The following is a 20400-nucleotide window of genomic DNA, read 5'->3' as shown; positions in this document are numbered from 1 at the left end:
AGTGGTTTTTACCGACTGATAACGTATTTTAGGTGACATTGAGCAGGACGTAGGAAGAAAATGATTTGTGTTCCTTTCCCATATTTTTAGAGTTAGTAGTAGGGTTGATTAGTGCACAAAGGTCCATAGCCCCTTAGTGGAATCTAGACCTGCCAGTGCAGATGTTTAAGTAGGACGAAATGTTGAATTATTGCAAGTGAAGAACAATAGTGGGAATTTCAATTTATAGATAAAGTAAGCAAACGATCATTGAAGTAGATAAACCCCCTATTTTGGGTGTACGTAGAAAGGCCTTAGAGTTATATTAGCGGAAGTACAAGTAAATTTTATGAAGAGAAAAGAGACGTCCAAAAACCCAATAACCACGTCTAAACCTGCCAGTACCAAGAAGATAGACTCGTTTAAAATAGGTCAGGATATTAGATTGAAAGTGTTAGATTCCAGTATGAAGGGACGTTCTCCGAGCTCCATCGCATGCGCACGATATATCGAAAAGTGATGAGAAAATATATTTAAATATGATGGATTTGAAGATAAATACAAATACAGATACTGATCAGTCAACTAAAAGGTAACGACATTTGGATCAGCTTTGTTTCATGTTTATTAGATGTGTTTGTTAAATGTAAAGCCGCACTTGACCATTGAATTATAGTTCTATGATGTCAGGTGACAAAACCTTCCGCATGGAAGATTTCCTCACTTCAATATCAATACGTTTAATTTTTGTATTTTTCTTTTTGAGCTCACTTTATTGTATGGGTGATGGTATAGTTACGTAATTTCATTTGAGACATTTTCTTTTGATTACTTTCTTTTCGTAGACCATTATTTTACATTGTAAGTTTATGGTGGTGGTATAATTAAAACCTATGCGCATTGTAAGTGTGTTTTTTTGGTGGTGGTATAGTTAAGAGAGTTTATTTTATGTAATGCAAACCGGGACGTTTTGCTTGGGAAGGAAGGAGTGTTACATACATTAAATATTTGATAGCTAACTTACTTGCAGAAATATAGAAATGTCCGGTTGACCTCAAACAGCTCTTACTAACACTTGTATAATAGAATATGTCCTGAGACAGCTTGTTACAGTACAATAGGAAAGGCGAAGGTCAACCATATGTCCTGAGACAGCTTGATACAGTACAATGGAAAAGTGAGTGATCTCCGGTAGCATAATTAGTTCTTTGTAATTAACTCTATACAAGTTCAAGAGCTGACACAGGACTAAAGACAAAAGAAGGGTATTGAAGCAACTCGATAAAAGAATTCATTGATATCAGCATCTTATGAGCAAAATAAATTCAATATTTATGCAAACTAAAACAGACCGTCTAATCTTGTTTGGGGATAAAGATGAACTGTGGTGGCAGGTCTAATTTTGTTCAAGCAGTTACAAATCAAGACCAAGATTTTTCCTAAGCCCCTCTTTCAATACATCAGAATTTTCAAACGCCCCCACCATTTTCTCCTAACCCCGCCTCCCATAAATTCTACTCATTCTCTAATAGTTAATGCAATAAAACTGCGTGAAATAAATTTTGCTTGGTTGTATTGGGCAGCATATGCTCATATCCGTTTAAGAAATGACGGTCTTTGTACGTTGTGCAATACAACTGATGACTGTAGTGTTGGGTGGCAACAATATACAACCAACCAAAGTTCATAATGGTCCTTATTTATAGTAGTACGATACGGACAGGGTTATCTGCCCTCAGTTAGTCACCAGAGAAACACTTTCGTTTTTGTATGACATAGCATCGTTAATGGTAGAATAATAAATGGTGTTGGTTTTCACAGATTACTTTACAAATTGGTTGAGAGTGAATTAAGAACGGCAAAACTGTCTTTTTATATTATTTCCATGCTGTGTTACCCTCCTTCTGTTGTGTAGAAATTGAGGATCTTTGTTGTATTATGAATAAAACCAGTAACCAGTAGGGCCAATATTCGACTATCTATGCATGATTATTAGTTAGGGTATGTCTATCTAGCCTAAGAAGACACGTGGTTTTACACGCTCCTACGCAGTGCTACCGTAAGGGAGCGATCACTTTTTACGGTCGGGCGATGACTTTCTGTTCGTGTTGTACTTAAAAATAGTGACCCCTGCAATTCATCCACAAAACAAACCTACCCCTCTGACAAATAAAAACCCACTTACCCCCCCCCCCCCCCCCATCTATTGACAAGAAACTCAAAGCATAATACAGCACACTGCATAGTTAATGTTACATGTTACATTTACAGTAATTTTAAGTGTATCTGGTAAATTGCTAACCAAAATCCATTGTTCGTATAAAGCTCTTTAGATATGAACCCTATGAGAATGGATAATTATATGCGTTTCAAAGATTAGCATATAATTACTATCTATTCGTTACGTAAGTGAATTCCTGTCATTGGTTGGTTGTTGTGATTCACAGGTGTTGTGTTGGGGTATATATGTGTTTAGAAGTCCTTTGTTCGTCAGTCTCGGTTGTCTCTGCACGATGGCAACAACAGCAAACCCTGAAGACAGCAGTACTGCCACTACTACTGCCGAATCCTTTCCGCCTGGGGTTGCTTCGCTTGTTACCAGTATTACCGGTTCAATAACGACTGTGGTAGAAAGCAAGTTAGCTCAATTCAAAAGGGAGCTGAGTTTGGACACTTCAGAGGCTATTGACAGCGCCGCCAAGAAAGCAAGGGGCGACACGTACGAATTCCAGAAGCCGGGCAACAAGCAACAGTTTGAACACCAAGAAAAAGTGCTTGACAGCTTGGAAACCGCACTCGATGCAGTCACAAAAGGAGCCATAGAAAAGGCCAAGAAGTCACTTTTAAACAAGGTATTGGGCTTGTTTCTCAACGTATAAAATTAATTAAATTGGCGGACAAGAGCGACTTTGGCTGGGGGACAGTGAACGAATATATCTCCGACGAATTGGCATCTGATACTGACGATGAAAAACGAATGCAACGCTCGGAGAGAAGAGCTGAACAAAAGATTAAGAAAAAGAAACAACGTTCTCGCTCTGGTAGACAATCTTATTCGTATAATTATGATCAGTATGCTCCTAAACAACGCCAGAGTAACCAGTCACAGAATTTCTCACCGTCCACATCTAACTTCCAGCATCAACCTTTGGCCAGCACTTCTAGCTTTCGCATCGGCCCATGTTTCCGTTGTGGGCTCTGGGGGCACTTGCAGAACAGGTGTACTTCACCAAACAGCGGCAGACAACAACCTCAACCTGCAGCCAGTCAACCTCAAGAACCACGCACATAATTCTGCTAGGTCTCAAGCACTTGATTGTGACAATGATATTGACTTTTCGTTGCAGTATGATAAGACTATTGAGCCAATTTTGTCTAACAGTTCTGTAGTTGGTAATTTGCATCGTTCTCTGTCATTTTGGGAAAGTCAGCTAAATTGTCCACCTTTTGTTAAATCAATTATTTCAAATGGTTACCGCTTACCTTTCTCTCAATTTCCACCATCTGCATTCCTACGCAATAATGCGTCATGTAACATACATCGCACTTTTGTTAGTGAAGCTATAACTAAATTACTTGTAAATAGATGTATATCTGAGCACTCTTCTCCTCCATTCTGTGTTAACCCTCTTTCTGTGGCAGAGGGGAAAAAGCTCAGATTGGTTCTCGATCTTAGGCATATTAACAAGTATTTGGTAAATACATCTTTCCGGTACGAAGACCTGAAAACGCTTGCTCAAATGTTTGGTGAAAATTATTACTTGTTCACGTGGGATTTAGAATCTGGTTATCACCACGTGGACATTTTTCACGGCCACTGCAAGTATTTGGGGTTTTCGTGGGATTTTGGCGGGAAAGTAAGGTATTTCACTTTCAATGTATTACCGTTTGGTTTGAGTACGGCCTGTTATTGCTTTACAAAATTGTTGAGACCATTGGTTAAACGCTGGCGGGCTATGTCACACGCGTCAATCGTCTATTTAGACGATGGTATTTCTGGTCACGAATCGCTAATTTCTGCCAGCGCTGCTAGTATTATTCAACGAAGCGATTTGGTGAAAGCGGGTCTGAATGCTAACGAGCAAATGTAATTGGCAGCCAGTACAGATTGGCGAATGGTTGGGTTTCATGATAAACACGTTACGTCATCAAGTCGGAAAGTTCAGGTGCTTTAACACTCGGCAGGTGTTCAGCACGTCAACTTGCGCGTATTGCTGGCTTTTTGATTTCCTTGTCTCTCGCCGTGGGTCACGTTACCCGTTTATTTACTAGGCAAATTTACATGTTAGTCGAGTCTCGGCGTTCGTGGTCGCAGTTTTTACATTTGACGGACCCTGTTGTGCAGGAACTTCGGTTTTGGCATAATAATTTGGATGCACTGAACGGTTTCCGAATCAAACCGAAATTCTCCGCTACGGCCATTGTGTATTCAGACGCAAGCAATACGGGCTTCGGTGGCCATTACCATTACAATGAGCAGTACTTTTAATTTATTCCCGCGGTCTATGGGATGATGTTGAACGCACAGAAAGCTCCACTTATCGCGAACTAAAAGCAGTGCTTTTTGTTTTGGCTTCGCTCCTCCCTTTTCTACAGCATAAGAAGGTACGCTGGTTCTCTGATAATCAGGGCGCGTGTAGAATAATTTCTGTAGGTAGTTCTAAGCTGCTTCTTCAGGATATAGCTGTTAACATTTTCGACATTTGCTGTTGTAATGACATTCAGTTAGAAGCTACTTGGATTTCACGTTCTGAAAATGAGAGAGCGGACGCTTTGAGCAGATTTATTGACACGGACGACTGGTCGATTAATCCATCATTGTTTGCTATGTTAGATAGTATTTGGGGGCCTCACACTGTTTATTACCCAACTTCCGCGCTTTAATTCTGCTTGTTGGAATCCCGGTACAGAAGCCGTCGACGCTTTTTGTCAGAGTTGGGTGCAAGAGAACAATTGGGTCTGTCCGCCAGTCAAGCTTGTTTTACCTGCCATCCGACATCTTAAATATTGCTCTGGTAGAGCCACGTTGATTGTCCCCGAGTGGTCATCCGCTATATTTTGGCCAGTTCTGCGTCCTCAGCCGGGAAAGTTTGCAGATTTCGTCAAATTTGTAAAAGTTCTCCATAAAATTGACGAGCAGATTACGCCGGGTAGATTACAGCAATTGCCTGTCGGTTATAAACCCTCGCCATTTATAGGCTGCCCAGATTTCAATATGTTAGCGTTTAGGTTGGAGTTCCCTTGATCGCGATGATGTATTTTTGCTGCGTGGACTCTCTTTCGAGAGTAAAGGGCCATTCGGTCTAGGTTACCCGTTTGCAAGGGCTTATTGGCTTTCGCCACTGTTTACCCGTTATGGGATCGGACTTTCTGTCATAAAAAATTAATTTTTGTTATTTCATTTGTCCACGGGAAATTATTGAACATAGGATATTTACTGTATCTTTTTCGAACCAAGATATTTTTCAGGTAGAGGATTGGAAATCAGAATTGAATAATCCAGCTCTGAGGAATCTATGTGAAACCATTCCAGATGTGATGCTAGCATCGAAAGCAGGTACCACTGTATCCAAGTATACCAATGGTTGGATTCGTTGGAAGGAGTGGTGTTCTGTGAATTTATCAGCGGATGCTGCATTCCCAGCCAAGCCAGTTCATATTGCAGTTTATCTCAGAAGTTTATTGGATGGTGCAAAAACAGCAGCACCGTTGGAAACTGCGATACAGCATCAGATGATGATGGCTGGTATACAAAAATTCGTTGGGGATATTTCTAAGTTTGGCACTCACAGTTTCAGAGCAGGGGGAGCCACTGTAGCAGCCAATAGCAATGTTAATGAGAGATGTTTGGCCAGACACGGCGGATGGAAATCAACCAGCTCTAAAGATAGATATATTGTCGATTCCCTAAGTATGAAACTCGATGTAGCTCGGTCACTTGGGGTGTAAACCTTCGTATTACACTTGAAACTACTAACTAGCTTTTCCACTCTCGTGGGGTGTTCGACAACCACCGCATACTACCGCATATATTCTGTCTTGTCTTTATTTATTAGTATGATACAGTTTAGTATAGATTGGATAATTATATGCGTTTCAAAGATTAGCATATAATTACTATCTATTCGTTACGTAAGTGAATTCCTGTCATTGGTTGGTTGTTGTGATTCACAGGTGTTGTGTTGGGGTATATATGTGTTTAGAAGTCCTTTGTTCGTCAGTCTCGGTTGTCTCTGCACGATGGCAACAACAGCAATTTTTCCCTTTATGTAATATCTTATAAAGTTTGACTGTAAATCCTTCACCTTCAAGTATTAATATCAGATTTTTCATGGATGCTGTATTTCAGTTTATAATTCAATTGTAATTTATTTGTAACTGCTTCTGTAAGGGGGGAATCATGAAATAAAAGTGGTGGATGATTTCGGGGATACATAGTGTCCATCGTGGGGTGTTCGACAACCACCGCATACTACCGCATATATTCTGTCTTGTCTTTATTTATTAGTATGATACAGTTTAGTATAGATGTATGTTTATCTGTTCACGGACATACAAAATATTCATGGTTTAGTAACTAAAAGTTCTAGAATATCTCTCCCATTGAGTGAACTATTACCACAGATTAATTCAGCTAATTATTAATGGAGTTAATATAATTATAAACCTAGGGGTTTCACTAAGTTTCAAAGTAGGAAGAGAACCGGAAAAAGTATGGGGAGAAGTGCACGTTACGCGTGCACCCGCCTGCAATGCAGGTGTGGGGAGAGGGTTTGGAAGGGGGATGTGTTCCCACTCCCATGCATGCTAAGAGCTTTTTGAAAAATTAACACCTTTTGGAGGCCATTTAGAGCACCATTCAGAAGTAAAACACCACTTAATTGTATCATAAAAGTAACACTAATTTTAGGGTGTTAAAGTACCATTTAGAGATACAAATTCATTAACTTATTTGAAAGTGTGTCTCACCCTAGATTGGTCGTCTTTTGTGCGCAATTCAGCGTGTTCAGGTCAATATGTAGGCATAAATTTTAGAGTCAGTCCATCCAGTAATGTTCTTACGAGTTACGTGTACAGCTACACATGCAAGTTTTTATACCACAAAATGACACAACGCAAATCATGGCGTGCAATAGTGAGAAGTCATTTCTAACAAAACTGTTGCTGAAAGGTGCAATGTTGTGACTCCATGTCATATGCATGGGATGTATGAAGAGACAAAGAGTCTGTTATGTTTGAATGTATATTTATAGCTATTTATTTATTTTTTTGGTTTATTGTATGTACATACATTTGTTGTTTAATAAATGTATGGAAATTTAAGTAAAGCAGCATGGCTCATGATTTCGTTTAGTTGTTGAAAATAAGGTGACTCCCCCTCCCTAAGTCACTTTATAAAAAAGATAACCCCCCCCCCTTTGAGTCCCAATTGAGGTGACCCCTCCCCCTGATTCCCCCCCCCCCCGGCGGTAAAAACTAATCGCTCCCTAAAAACGTCGACCTTCACAACTTCCGGTCCAACTTTTCCACGTTCAGCTGCAGTGGGGGCCATATTGGATTTTGTCGGAAAACCATAGCATTCAAATACTAACAATAAACATTGTATTTTAATAAAGGCAGATTAGTTCATAAACAATACAAATATGAATTACATTTTCTGTTCAGTGAAATGTCTATATCACTAGAACAATTTACTCAATTTGGAAGATATGTAAAGGAACACATGTCGCTGGTTGACATAAGGTCATACCAACTACTAACTTTGTATATAAGCTACACTAGTGTTACCAGTCACACATTATAAACAACTGTGTCAAGTAACACTAGATTTTCGTGGAATTGTTCATAATCGTAATTTAATGAAATATATTTCAGAATTGAGCCACATTTTGAAATATTAACAACACGGATATTTATGTTAAATATGCATTTTAAAAAGTTAGCACACGTGTGACGTAAACTCTCTAATATGGCAAAAAGTGGCCGCCATTGAAGGCAGTGGTGTATATCAACAATGCGTAAGAGTTTGGTGATTGAGGTCAACTAATTCTGTCTGAGTCGTGTGGTCTCCAGGTCAGACTATTATGTTGTCTGGTGATTAATGTTCTCTTCTCTTTTGCTAGTTCTGCAGATGTTTCAGTGCCTTTTTGTCTCGTTTTTTTTTCAGGGTAGAATTGTGTCAAAGACGTTGTCTCAACTTGTATGCGAAGAACATTTGAATTTCTGTTTTTCAATGTGGTAGCATTTTGTTGAAGGAAACAGTTCTTCTTTGAGTTGAGCGAGGCCGTCATAGTGATATTAAATCGTTAATGTCTCTGGAGTAAATGGTCGCTCAACTATCATGGTAAACAGGCAACTTTGGCACAGTAACCAAGGTCTTTGTGTCGTGTTTACTGATATGTACATGCTAGTTGTGTTGTGATGTAGTTTGGAGGTCATTAATAGTGCGATGACATGACTGGAAATGACCCGTAGAGCCTAATCTATTCGGGGTTTTTTATTTTCTTACACTTTTCTGATATTTTACTGCTAAAAATGCATTTTTTTTACAATTATTGTTTTGCAGTATTTTCACTTGTACAGTTTAAGTGACAAAAGGCTTGAAGTTTATGATGTAAAATCTATCACGTACTGTGACATTCGCTAAGACACTAAAAACCCAAAAGGTATTCTTCTTGGCTAATAGTCCACGTCAAGTGATCGTTCAAGTCGGTCTACTTTATGTGTCTGGGAAGGAGGACACAGTACTGTACAGGCGGCCAACAGACAGTTGGAAAATAAAGCCACGACTTACCTGATGAACTTGGGCAAGGAGCGCTTTCGTTAACTGGAGTTTTCATTTTGAATAAACTCTTAATCTTCAAAGTGCACACCGTGTTACCATCGTGTTCCATAATTCAATTTTATTTTCTATGTAATTCGTTAAGCATACACCAATTTACCAGTAAAATACAATAAATCTTGTCAAATCTTGAATGTAAACACGTTCCCGTGGAAAATGACTCAAAATGTGTACCATGTTATGAGCCACAAAACGTTCTTCTCTACTTGCGTGGTGAGTGTTAACGTTGTATATCAACGTGGTACACCATGCCAGGTTGCATATATTTTCTATCCGTCCCTGTTATACCCTATATATTTAACACTGATATGCGGGTGATCACACATAGACAAGGAATGTATGTGGATAATGTACATAACTCCTGACAGTGTGTCTGCTCGATAAATATTGAACAAATGAAGTGTCTGCTCGATAACACGTACAGGTCATTTAAACTGAACATGGGTCTGAACGACGTTATCTAACTCTTCTCTCGTATGTTTAGAGATGAAAGATGAAAAGAACATACTAACCATGCATCAATGGTATGGAAATAATTGTGTTCGCTATTGATCCTCTAGAAAGATGTGACAATCGAATACATTGGGTAGAGGTAATTACACTTAGTTTTTAAAAACCTGGTTATTTTTCAGTATTCTCTTTGATGTTATAAATCATATCATGTAGACATCATAACTTAAGAACCATACATGTATACCCTGACTATGATGTGATATGATATCAATATATCTCAATATGAAACAAAAGGACTCCAAGAACCATAAATTTAAGTTACAGACTCCCCCCCCCGTGTCGTTTTTACCTTACGCAAGGGAAGATTATGTTATGTATGTATGTATGTATGTATGTATGTATGTATGTATTATGTGTGTGTGGTGTCTTTCTGTCTGTATGTCTGTCTGTCTGTCTGTCTGCCTGCATGTCTGTCTATGGATACGATATCTCATCAACTCTAATGAAATTTGCTACACATCTTCCATATGCTAATGAAAGACCTGATTCGATTTCTTTAAACACCCAATGACTATTATCAAGACATTTGCATAATTAACTATTTTCAGTAATTAGACTATATATTATGACTGCAACTCCATATAATTTGGCACGTGCATTGACGATAGCAACGCACACGTGCCCCGCAAAGCTTGTTGATGTAGGTTTAGTTTTAATGAGTTATTTGGCTGTTAATCTTTTTATAGCAATCAGGTAATATTTTCATGCACACTTTGAATATCAAATAATTTGGTACATACATCGACAATAACAAATTGCTCTTGTCTTATAAAGCCTCTTAATGTATACGAATTTTTTATATTAATGATTAATTTGCATAATTAATGCTTTTTGGTAATTAGGCAAACCTTCAAATTTCGTATCATTTTATGCATACATTGACGATAACAAAATGCACTTCTGCATTAAAGGTTGTTGATGTCATTTTAAATTATAATAAATTGTTTACACAATTAATGTTTTTTTGTAGTTTGGCGTCGTATCTTGTGAGTGCAAGCTTACAATACTATGTAATTTGGTATATGCATCGATGATAACAAAAGGCACATATCTAATATCGCCTGATGATGTTGTTTTTTAATTGTCATTAAGTCCTTTGTATAAAAATAGTTTAATGTACGGTGGTATATACGTTGGTGACAACAAATGATATGGGAAGAATAACCCCTACGAGAGGCATTTCAGTTTACATCTGGTAATATTGATCAGTTGCAATCTTCAATATTCAACTTAATCACACCGAGGCGATGGAGTTCAACCAACGCTAGAAACTCTAGTGAAAAGCTGTGGTCAGTGGTAATCTTTTTTTCATTGTAATAGTGATATGTAAGATTTTGATTGCAAGGCCCTTGTCTAAATGGCCAGAATCCGTAGAGCTGAACCTCATCGCAAAGTTGTATGGCTACGGAGGTGAAGTAAAACCCTGAAAAGATAAGGAAACGATTACCTTCAGACATTACGTTCAAATACGGAATGGTTTTGAGTCATACAGTGTGATTTTACTAATACTGTTTCATTTATTTTATATGCGATTTGGAAAAACAACATTTGAAATATTATTGCATTGAAAATCGAGTTTACATTCACATGTCCCACATTGTCACTTTGGCGTTACATTTTATCTGACACTGATTCTATTTAGCATTATGCTATTTTGGCAATTTACATACATACATACATACATACATACATACATACATACATACATACATACATACATACACACACACAGACACACACGTACGTACGTACGTACGTACGCGCGCGCGCGCGCACACACACACACACACACACACACACACACACACACACATGTATGAACGCATCACACACAGACGTACACAGTAATACTTAGGAAGGCTTCAGTTATTACAAGGGGCAGGGGAATTAGGTCACTTTTTGCAAATCAGGTCTTGGGGAAGACTATATTTGAGAAAATGTGATAAGGGGAAGGTCACATTTCACTTCGACTAATTATATTGTCTAATGTTGCATTTTGGGGGACTTTGGCATCACACTAGTACTGCTGCCATGAATTGTCAGGTGAGATGTGACGAGATAAATCACAGTGGGTCTCACAGGAGTAAAACGGAATAGTAAGATATAGGGATAATGTTATGGAGATTTTGACTTCGGTCCAGATGATATCGGAAGTGTGCCCATCTAATGTTTGGGAGTTAATGTTCTGGCCTTCAGCTCAGCCAATGAGATCTAAACACAGGAATTGATTAATACAGTGTCGATTTCACATAAACTCACTACAGTGGTAGTAGCTGGGAAATAACCAATACCTTTAAAACTTCCAATGTGGTGGCAGCTGCAGTGGGATTAAGTCCTTTAAACTATTAATTCTGGTATTAGTGTCCTTTTACAGGTCTGTCATCATTAAATTATGTTTTTTGCAATATTCGTATATATTAACAGGGCGAGGGTCATATTTTGGAGAAAGGGAGGGTCACTTTTTAGCACTACAGAATCGGGGATATGGTCATTTTTTTACGCAACAGCAATTCCCCCCCCCCCTTTGTAATTACTGAAGTTTCCCTTATTACATTTATCAACTAATCAAAACTAACAAAATCATAACAGAGAAAGTAGCCATAGTTACTGCATAACAGGAAAACCTTCCACCCTCATAAAATATTAGTAATTTATCTTATGGTCTATTACAGGCACCATCAATTTTCGTAAAGTCGGTAGTGTAGTGTAGAAAAGAAGAGGTTATTGCCTTGAATTTTTTTTAAAACCTGTTTTGAGACTAAGGCGAGTGCTCTGGACATCCCATTAGTGAAAGTTAATGTGCGCTGCCCCTTACTACTCACATTTTATGAAGATTTTAACAACAAATACCTACCTGATGATATAAGTATCCGCATTCCCCAAGCTTGCCAGTGTTTTCTTATTGCACGGTAATGATCGGGATGCATAAACATAATTTTGAGATTATTTTTCACCAATAAAGGAATTACTGCATCACTAACATTATGCTCTCTATCATGGGAAAACTCTGGCATCCATGCAAATCCATCTCGTACAATTTCTTTCAAGTCATCCACAACCCTTGTCAGGTCTTCTGAAGTCCTTAGACTATTGTATCTAGAAAAATGTAAGTCACACAAGTCACGTTTGTAACATCAAATAATTTGTTTGGCTTTTTTAAAAGAAAACGTGTTACGTTCATGGCAAGGTTACAATAATTGTAGTTTTATGTTCCGTTGGAAACCATTTTGCTCAGGATACCAATTGCATAGTTACATATAATGCCAATTGTGTGGCCATGCATGATTGCTGACAACTCAATGTTTTGAGTTCAATTGCTAAGGCATATTTCTTGTCTCTATAAATTTGTTTGTCATGAAACAGTTACAGTTTTCATTACGGTGATCATATTCACTGACATTCATTCTGATTTTCGTTTACTCAGATTCAATTGCATTTTTGTCTTTCCATTTCTTCATAAATATAATTACAGTACGTTGCAGATTAATGTTCACTGGCTGTGTTTGATACAACCACTCAGACAGCAATAGGAAACTGCAAATATTACACTTTTAGAGAGCAAGACTGAATGAAGGCAGTTTCTTGCTACATTTTCTGTAAGTGAAATGAGCAAACGTGCCACCATGCAGACATCAAATGCAGACATCAAAATATTTGGCGCCCGCATATCATTAATTGGTTGACTTCATTCAGGCTAAATGTAGCCAGAAATTGCCATCTTGTTGTCTTTAAGTGTACAATATGTAGTCTCTTATTGGTTTCTGTATGATTTTCAAAGTAAGTGAGTGAGTGAGTGAGTGAGTGAGTGAGTGAGTGAGTGAGTGAGTGAGTGCGTGCGTGCGTGCGTGAGTGAGAGTGGGTGAGTGAACAGTAATTGAACAGTAATCTGCAACGCGCTCTTGATAACTTTGGTATTTATGAAGAGGATCTCTTCAATACTAGATTAATCGAAATGCCAAATGTCAGTACCATATAACTTTATAAGACATCTACATGAGGGAAATCATCGGATGAAAACCGTATGGTGTTGTTAATCTATGAGTGTTGTTTATTGTTATTGTAGTGTCTAGATCGATGTAATATCTTTGTAAACATTAGTATGATTTTCGAAAGGAGATTAATGATCGAAAAGTTTCATTATCATGTCAAATTAAATGTTGTAGTCATATAGATCAATGGTTATTACTCTATTCTTAAGATTCCAGTATCATATTTTAGTATTACCTTTCTGTAAACACAGATCGATTTATTGTATTTATCGTGGTTTTATTTCCCACAGCTTTCTCGAAAGGTTTTGTAAAGGGGACGTTGAACCTGTAAATCAATAGAAAATGATATGTATAATAGGCGGATAACCACGAATATTGTGTACTTTGGTGTAGAATTTTGAAATTTGGTGTGCATGCTTAACTTTTCAGTGCGAATTTGTTTTGATATAGTGCCAACTGAATAGCGCCCTCTAACGTCCTATAGCGCCACCTTGTGGTATTCCCTATAAAAGGTCAATATCACTACTTAAAAGTTACCACAAGATATCTTTGTACAGGAGATACAATTCAGTGACTTTATGCCAAAGCGCTAAGATAGTGATGTCACATGAACAGAAAATGTAACAATATTAGATACAAGTGTTGTCAAGCTCATTTATAAAATGTAGCAATGTTAACAAAATATTTCCAGGACCAGACTACACTCGGTTTCAGGTGATTTGGTTTTTATTGCATTTCTGAGGGGTTTAGTATTTTTTTATTTTTGTTTCCAAATAAAAGGTTTCTTATATTTTACCAATCAATATCTCTTGTCTAAAAACCAGCAGCCACTGCCAAAACTCCTACTGTATAAACTACTAATACTTTAGTCTATGTATAAGATTAAAATGCAATTTTTACCTTCAGTAAGGAAGGTTATATATTAGGATGCAAAGTCTGTGTGTGTGTGTGTGTGTGTGTCTGTGTCTGTCTGTCTCGACAGTGATGATCATTTCTTTTGTGTATACTTGAAATTATATCTTTTTCACTCATAAAGAAGACATGGTTTTTCTATTTATTTGCAGTCACAAAACTAGAAAGTACCGCATTCAACTCCGGTTTATGCAGCTTCCTGCTTTCTTTTCCAATTTTGGAATTTTAATGTAACAATAACATTCAGATTTGATATAGATAATACAGTGAATCCATGAAAGAATGGCCACTCTCAACAAAAGTTCATTATGTTCAAATGATACCAATAAACAATCCTAACATTAATTCTGTATGCATGGGTAATGGTACGTCTGTATGTGTATATCTGTATATCTGAATAATTTCATTTAAAAATCAACTACACCTGTACCACTACATACTTAGATTGATATCACAAAGTCCTTTCACTTTCCTTATAGTTTGGCACACCTTTTTGCCATTTGAGGGGTATATCATGTACTATAGCCAAGAATTTTGCATTCCAGCAATTATTATGAGCAGGAACAAAAACCTCAAGACTGCCACTAGAGGCATTCAGTTTAATTCTGGTATTCATATAAGTATGAGAATGCAATACCACAACATTTAATACAGTGGGAGTTTTGCCAGTGACTACTAGTCATTAAACAAGTAACAGTGAGGGTAAAATATTAGTAACTTTTATTTGGTAAAAAATAACGAAAATATATTTACAAGTTGCGGACCATGTCCCTTTAGGGAGGATTGTTTATTTACATTCAGTAAACATATGGTCAATAACATATTAAAAGTGCAGAAAACATCAAAAGGGGGACTAGTATAAAAGTAGACAGTGTAAATTATTAAAGTTTCTGAGGATAGAATGTCAAATTTTCCTATGATGAAAATGTCTACAACACTAAAACAAGGTCACTATTGAAGCTGAGGTATGGCTGCAACATTTACATATGCCCAGCATTTGAAATGAGCGCATGGCATCTGAAAAATGCTTTGCGTCTGTAAAATATACACGTAAGTAGCATTCATAATAGGGTGTCCGGAAATTACAGAATTGTCTACAACATTTCCTTAAGCTCAGCATTCGAAACGTGGTATCTGAAAACGATAGCATGTCTGCAGCAGTTCCATTCGATCATTGGTTCCAATGAGAATATCTGGAAACAACAGTGTAGTGACAATATCTGCATATAATAAGCATTTGAAAGGAAGGTACCTGAAAACTGCATCTGCCTTATCGATTTTGTGTCCACAGTTGCTGCCCGACAAAATTCCACCGCTGCCAACAATCGTGCATGTAGTAAAATGCTTGGTTGCAAACATTTCATTCTATTCACAAGAAAAACAAATCCTACTGTCAATGGAATTATTCATGCATTTAGGAAGCCTACAGTAATTAAAGCGGGGATGGGGACAATAGGTACCATCTCATATGTCTAGAGATGCCATTCAAGTCTCTTTCACCTTGCTTTGACATTGAGTGAAGCCATGAGGCTATCACGAAATAAAGTCTTTCTGTCAGTTTTACTCCAAACATCGTTTCCTTCAATTCACACTCATCTCGACGAGAGAGACAAGGTTAATACAGCCATCCATAGAGTCTGTAGAACCCCTGTGGTGTACTCCTGCCTATGGGTATACATAAATGTGCCACTTTGAGGTGAGGTTTTTCGCCCTTTGGTCTAAAATGGGTACCGCACTGTATTTTTAGAATAAGGAGTCTAAAATGGGGTCAACTATACACAGTTTTCGCTTTTGTTTGGTCTATAATGGGGTCCTTGAGGGAATCACATAATAAATTCTTGATTAGTTCTAAATTTCTGGGAATTTCTCTTGGAATCTCCCCCAGCTAATTCGCTGGTTGACATTTTCATACTGGTGATTATGTATTTTGGTCTAAAATGGAGTCTTCTAAAAACTTGAATGGTCTAAAATGGGGTATAGGTTTTTGGTCAAAATGAGTCTAAAATGTGGTCTGGGGTTGACAGCATTGGCCACACACCCCTACCAGCCGTGGCCAATGGTACCCCCCCCCCCCATGTACAACACATGGCGGTAGGAAGGACAAGAAAAATACCTATTACTAGCAGAGATCAAAAATAAAACCTGCATGACTGCATTTTACTAACGAATCATGAATTGACACTTGCTCAGAGCTCTTCTGGCCATCCCGAATTAGATTTGCCATGGCTTTGTATATTGATGAAGTAAGTCTGTATCATTCAAATATCTCGATCTTGGGCAACACCGACCATTTTCTTTAAGCTTTCACAATGGTTTCACCAAGTGTATCTTATATGTGAAGGTAGAAACGTTTATACTTCCATGTTTACTACAAGCTTAAGTCTATCAAAACCAATGAGTGACGATGGGAACATGAATTGTACCTGTCTAAACTAATCTAGCTAAAAGACAAGTTCTTTTGTTACACACTCGTGGAGTCTTCAGGAAGTCAAAACATGTGCAAATGACTCCATTTTAAACTTGCCAGGCAACACCAGACGTTGTCAGACCGTAATGCCATGAACACTGATAGAAAGCTCGTAATCAGCGCTTCGTTCGTTACTAAGAAACAATCCAATAGGAATTACAGCATCTGGTGATTTCAAGAATGTAAGCAAATTTCATTAAAATTATCGGAAAATGCCGTAACTTAGCAGAAGTATACCACTAGCTTCGTTTTGAAATAAGCAACACGATTGCGTGATGTGCGCATGAGCAGCAACCTTGGAACTGCATTGAAATACTGTGCCAGGAGAGAAACGCACTGACAACTGTCTGTCTGTCTGTCTATCTGCCTGTCTGTCTGTCTGTCTGTCTGACTGACTTTATGTGTGTTGCTGTGTCTATCTGTGAGCACACTACCTCGAAAACTGTTACATCAATCCTAAAACTCAATACACATATTTCTTATGACACTAGCAAGAAGTGGTTAGATTATGGTAATCATCTCATGAATATTAATGTGTCGTTTACATAAATAACGACTTTCGATGATTAGGCAATCAACGCATGTATCCAGCTCCTGTACAGCTAGGCATTTGCTTTAATTATGAGATATGATGATGCGGCCACAGGTCATGGAAATAAGCTCCCAATTTCAAATTATTTGGAACATTACATTAATGAGAACAAAATGCAAGTGTGATACATAGTGACTTGATGTAGTTTGGAATTTCCATGTACGTTAGTTTGAGCATGGACCCTCCACCAACATTGATGGAGGATCTATGGTTTGAGAGTGTGATAAAAAGAAGATTCATCTGTACCTGCAAAGCAGGCGTCTCTGCATAATTGCTGCAAGTGTTGTAATATAAGCATATATAAGAATTACATATGTCCCACATCTTTACAATGGTACTGGGAGAAATATACTTAACGTGTGCATCTTGAAGAGTTAAGAAAGGACAGCTTACCTTTGGTAGGCAGTCATAAAACCATCTCGATATATTGCGTATTTTATTTGATTGGCTTTGCCTAAGGCCTGTCCCAACTTTGACATTACTCTTAGTTATGCTGAATTTAGTTTGAATGTCAGATAATTTGGATAGCATTTTCCTGTAAATATAAATGGCAGGAATATCCAAAGATTAGAAGATTAAGTATGTATATATAAATACGCACGCGCATGCACGCGCACACACACACACACACACACACATACATACATACATACATACATACATACACACACACACACACACACATACATACATACATACATACATACATACATACATACATACATACACACACACACACATGCACCAAGCCAAGGTATTGAATGTGGAGTACCACAGGGGTCAGTTCTAGAACCAACGTTATTTTTACTTTACAGTTTCATTAAATGATATATACAGTTCTTCTGCCTTTTTTAAACTGTATGTTATTTGCTGATGATACACACCTTTTTCACACTTTCCCAGATAATTGTTACAATCTTGACCTAGGGTTTGTAGATATACACTTACAAAAATGTGGTTACCTGGTGCTGAGTACATACATTTACAATTGATCCTCTCAAAACAAACTATATCATCTTTAGAAACAGAAAACGAAAAATGTTACATCGTTTGTGGTAGTCACCCTGCACAGACATCTTAATTGATCAAATCATGTTATATGGTTAATTCTGAAAATTAGGGGGGAAATTCTATGTCTTATTTCGATTGAGACATTTCGTACCAAAATATCGTCTGATCCCTCTTTACAAAACTTTCATACAACCACACATTTCATATGGCCTGGAGGTTCGGTGCCCCACTTACCATTCACATTTACCAAATAGCTATACCTCCCAGAAGATGACAGTCATAGCCATAACTTTCGGTAACCTCACTACAAATTCAACTGAACATTTCACCCAATTACATATCCTGGATGTTTTCAAACTTCATAACCTATAAATATGAACATTGATGTTTGATTTGATCAATTGTAACTTACCTCATCATATCACAGATTACTGCACTTTTCCTACTCTTCATAGCACTCGTAATACAGAAAAAAAGCAATCTCGCCATCCAAAAAGTGCATACAGAAATGGAAAAAATTGCAATTTCCTATACTGGCACTGCATTTTGGAACAGTTTACCTATTGATCTTAGAGTTAAGTCTCCCAGGAGTGATTTTCGCTACTCACTGCAGGAATTACTTTTTACAAGCTATGAGCAATGTCTGGATCTTTGTTATTTGTAGTGTAAGTTTCTGTCATGTATACTGCCCTCAGTAAACTTAAATTTATATCTATATATGACGTCACTTTCAATAGAAAGGTGTAATTGTTACTCTCATATGAGTACAAAGCAATTATGTCAAAGCCTCTCAAATGAAAGTTCTTAAATATCATACTTACCGAATTTGCCTTTGGTTATCAATATTGTGCTTCCAAGGTTGTTTAACAATTCTAGTGATAGTGCTGACGGTTTTTGATCGATCTTTCTCCTGGAGTAAAGCCTTGAATTTTTTGGCTACGTTCACAGGAATCTTCTGGTCTTTCTTGACAACTGTACTAGTTGGTAAAACACATTTCGCGTTGTTGTCTCCCATCTCTTTGACATGATCGGAGGTAATGGACGGATGTGGGGTGTTAAGCAAATTGATGTTGGAAGGAAAGATGGTTGTTCTGCAATATGTACCGTACAATGAATAAGTTTTCATGATATGCAATTGTATACAATGTAATGTATGTATGTATGTATGTATGTATGTATGTATGTATGTATGTATGTATGTATGTATGTGCATGTTTGTTAATGCATGCATGTCCGGAGAGAGAGAGAGAGAGAGAGAGAGAGAGAGAGAGAGAGAGACAGACAGACAGACAGACAGACAGACAGACAGACAGACAGACAGACAGACAGACAGAGAGACAGCCAGACAGATAGACAGACAGACAGACAGACAGGAGTTTAAATTTCTGGAGCATAATTATTTGTACCAACCTTAATCGAGCATACTTGGCGAAGTATTTATTTGCAATGAGTTCAGTTTTACCAAAGAAGGCTAGTATAGGCATGGTACTGATTACAAGAATAATTAAAGCACACAACTTCGTTTTCTTAGTTGGTTTAAAACACCAGTACAGACATTGACGACGTCCATCCATGGCTGATCAGCTACACAGTTTTGAACTTGTGTATATAGTGTTAGTAGTAATATCGAAATTACTCCTTTTTTGAAGATCTTAAGTCACGTGAGATTACACTGTGCATTTCAGGCATGAACCTACAACATAACAAAAATATTCTTATTATGTGCTTTACAGTGAAAATATCCCAGTTACAAATCAAACAAGCGACCTATCGGTCAGAATAGCTCCGCTGTTTATTTTTTTTTTATTTAATTTTTTTATTTTGGTGACATGTAGAAGTGGTTCAGTTCTTCAGCTCTTCACTATGCAGTTTTGTTTTAGCGATGCAATAAAGTGGTTAGTGGTTTCATATGATGTCTCACTATAAAACACATTTTACACAGATGTTGGTAATGTATTGTACTTTTATACCATAGTCACCATTTTATAACAAAAATCTACTGTTATGAAAAATTGCACAAAATCTCTGAAAAAAATGACTGGGAAATGCACACAAGAAAAAGAAAAAAAAGAGGATTTTGAGGTTGGCTATAAAT

General features: G+C 37.5%; 2 protein-coding genes across 5 annotated transcripts in view; one reads left to right on the top strand and one right to left on the bottom strand.

The window, feature by feature from the left end:
* Positions 1-2492: 2492 nt before the first annotated feature.
* LOC144449788 (uncharacterized) lies at positions 2493-5928 on the top strand. Its single transcript, XM_078140363.1, has 2 exons — positions 2493-2821; positions 5430-5928. Exons 1-2 carry the CDS (start codon positions 2493-2495, stop codon positions 5926-5928), a joined length of 828 nt encoding a protein of 275 aa, XP_077996489.1.
* A 3757-nt stretch (positions 5929-9685) lies between these two features.
* LOC144449168 (alpha-2,8-sialyltransferase 8F-like) overlaps positions 9686-20400 on the bottom strand; it is a 37875-nt gene continuing 27160 nt past the window's right edge. For 2 of the 4 annotated variants that reach the window (XM_078139656.1, XM_078139655.1), the window contains exons 2-8: positions 19716-19998; positions 19127-19396; positions 17688-17829; positions 15488-15600; positions 13559-13648; positions 12189-12430; positions 9686-10757 (exon numbers count right to left, since the gene is read on the bottom strand). In XM_078139656.1, coding sequence (XP_077995782.1) covers positions 10540-10757; positions 12189-12430; positions 13559-13648; positions 15488-15600; positions 17688-17829; positions 19127-19396; positions 19716-19879 — 1239 coding nt within the window. In that variant the 5' untranslated portion in view covers positions 19880-19998 and the 3' untranslated portion in view covers positions 9686-10539. The remainder of the gene's footprint in view (positions 10758-12188; positions 12431-13558; positions 13649-15487; positions 15601-17687; positions 17830-19126; positions 19397-19715; positions 19999-20400) is intronic. The other 2 variants (XM_078139657.1, XM_078139658.1) reach the window with 1 other exon arrangement.

The sequence above is a fragment of the Glandiceps talaboti genome, chromosome 18 (assembly GCF_964340395.1).
Source record: "Glandiceps talaboti chromosome 18, keGlaTala1.1, whole genome shotgun sequence".
NCBI lineage: Eukaryota > Metazoa > Hemichordata > Enteropneusta > Spengelidae > Glandiceps > Glandiceps talaboti.
This window is presented reverse-complemented; position numbering and strand designations above follow the sequence as displayed.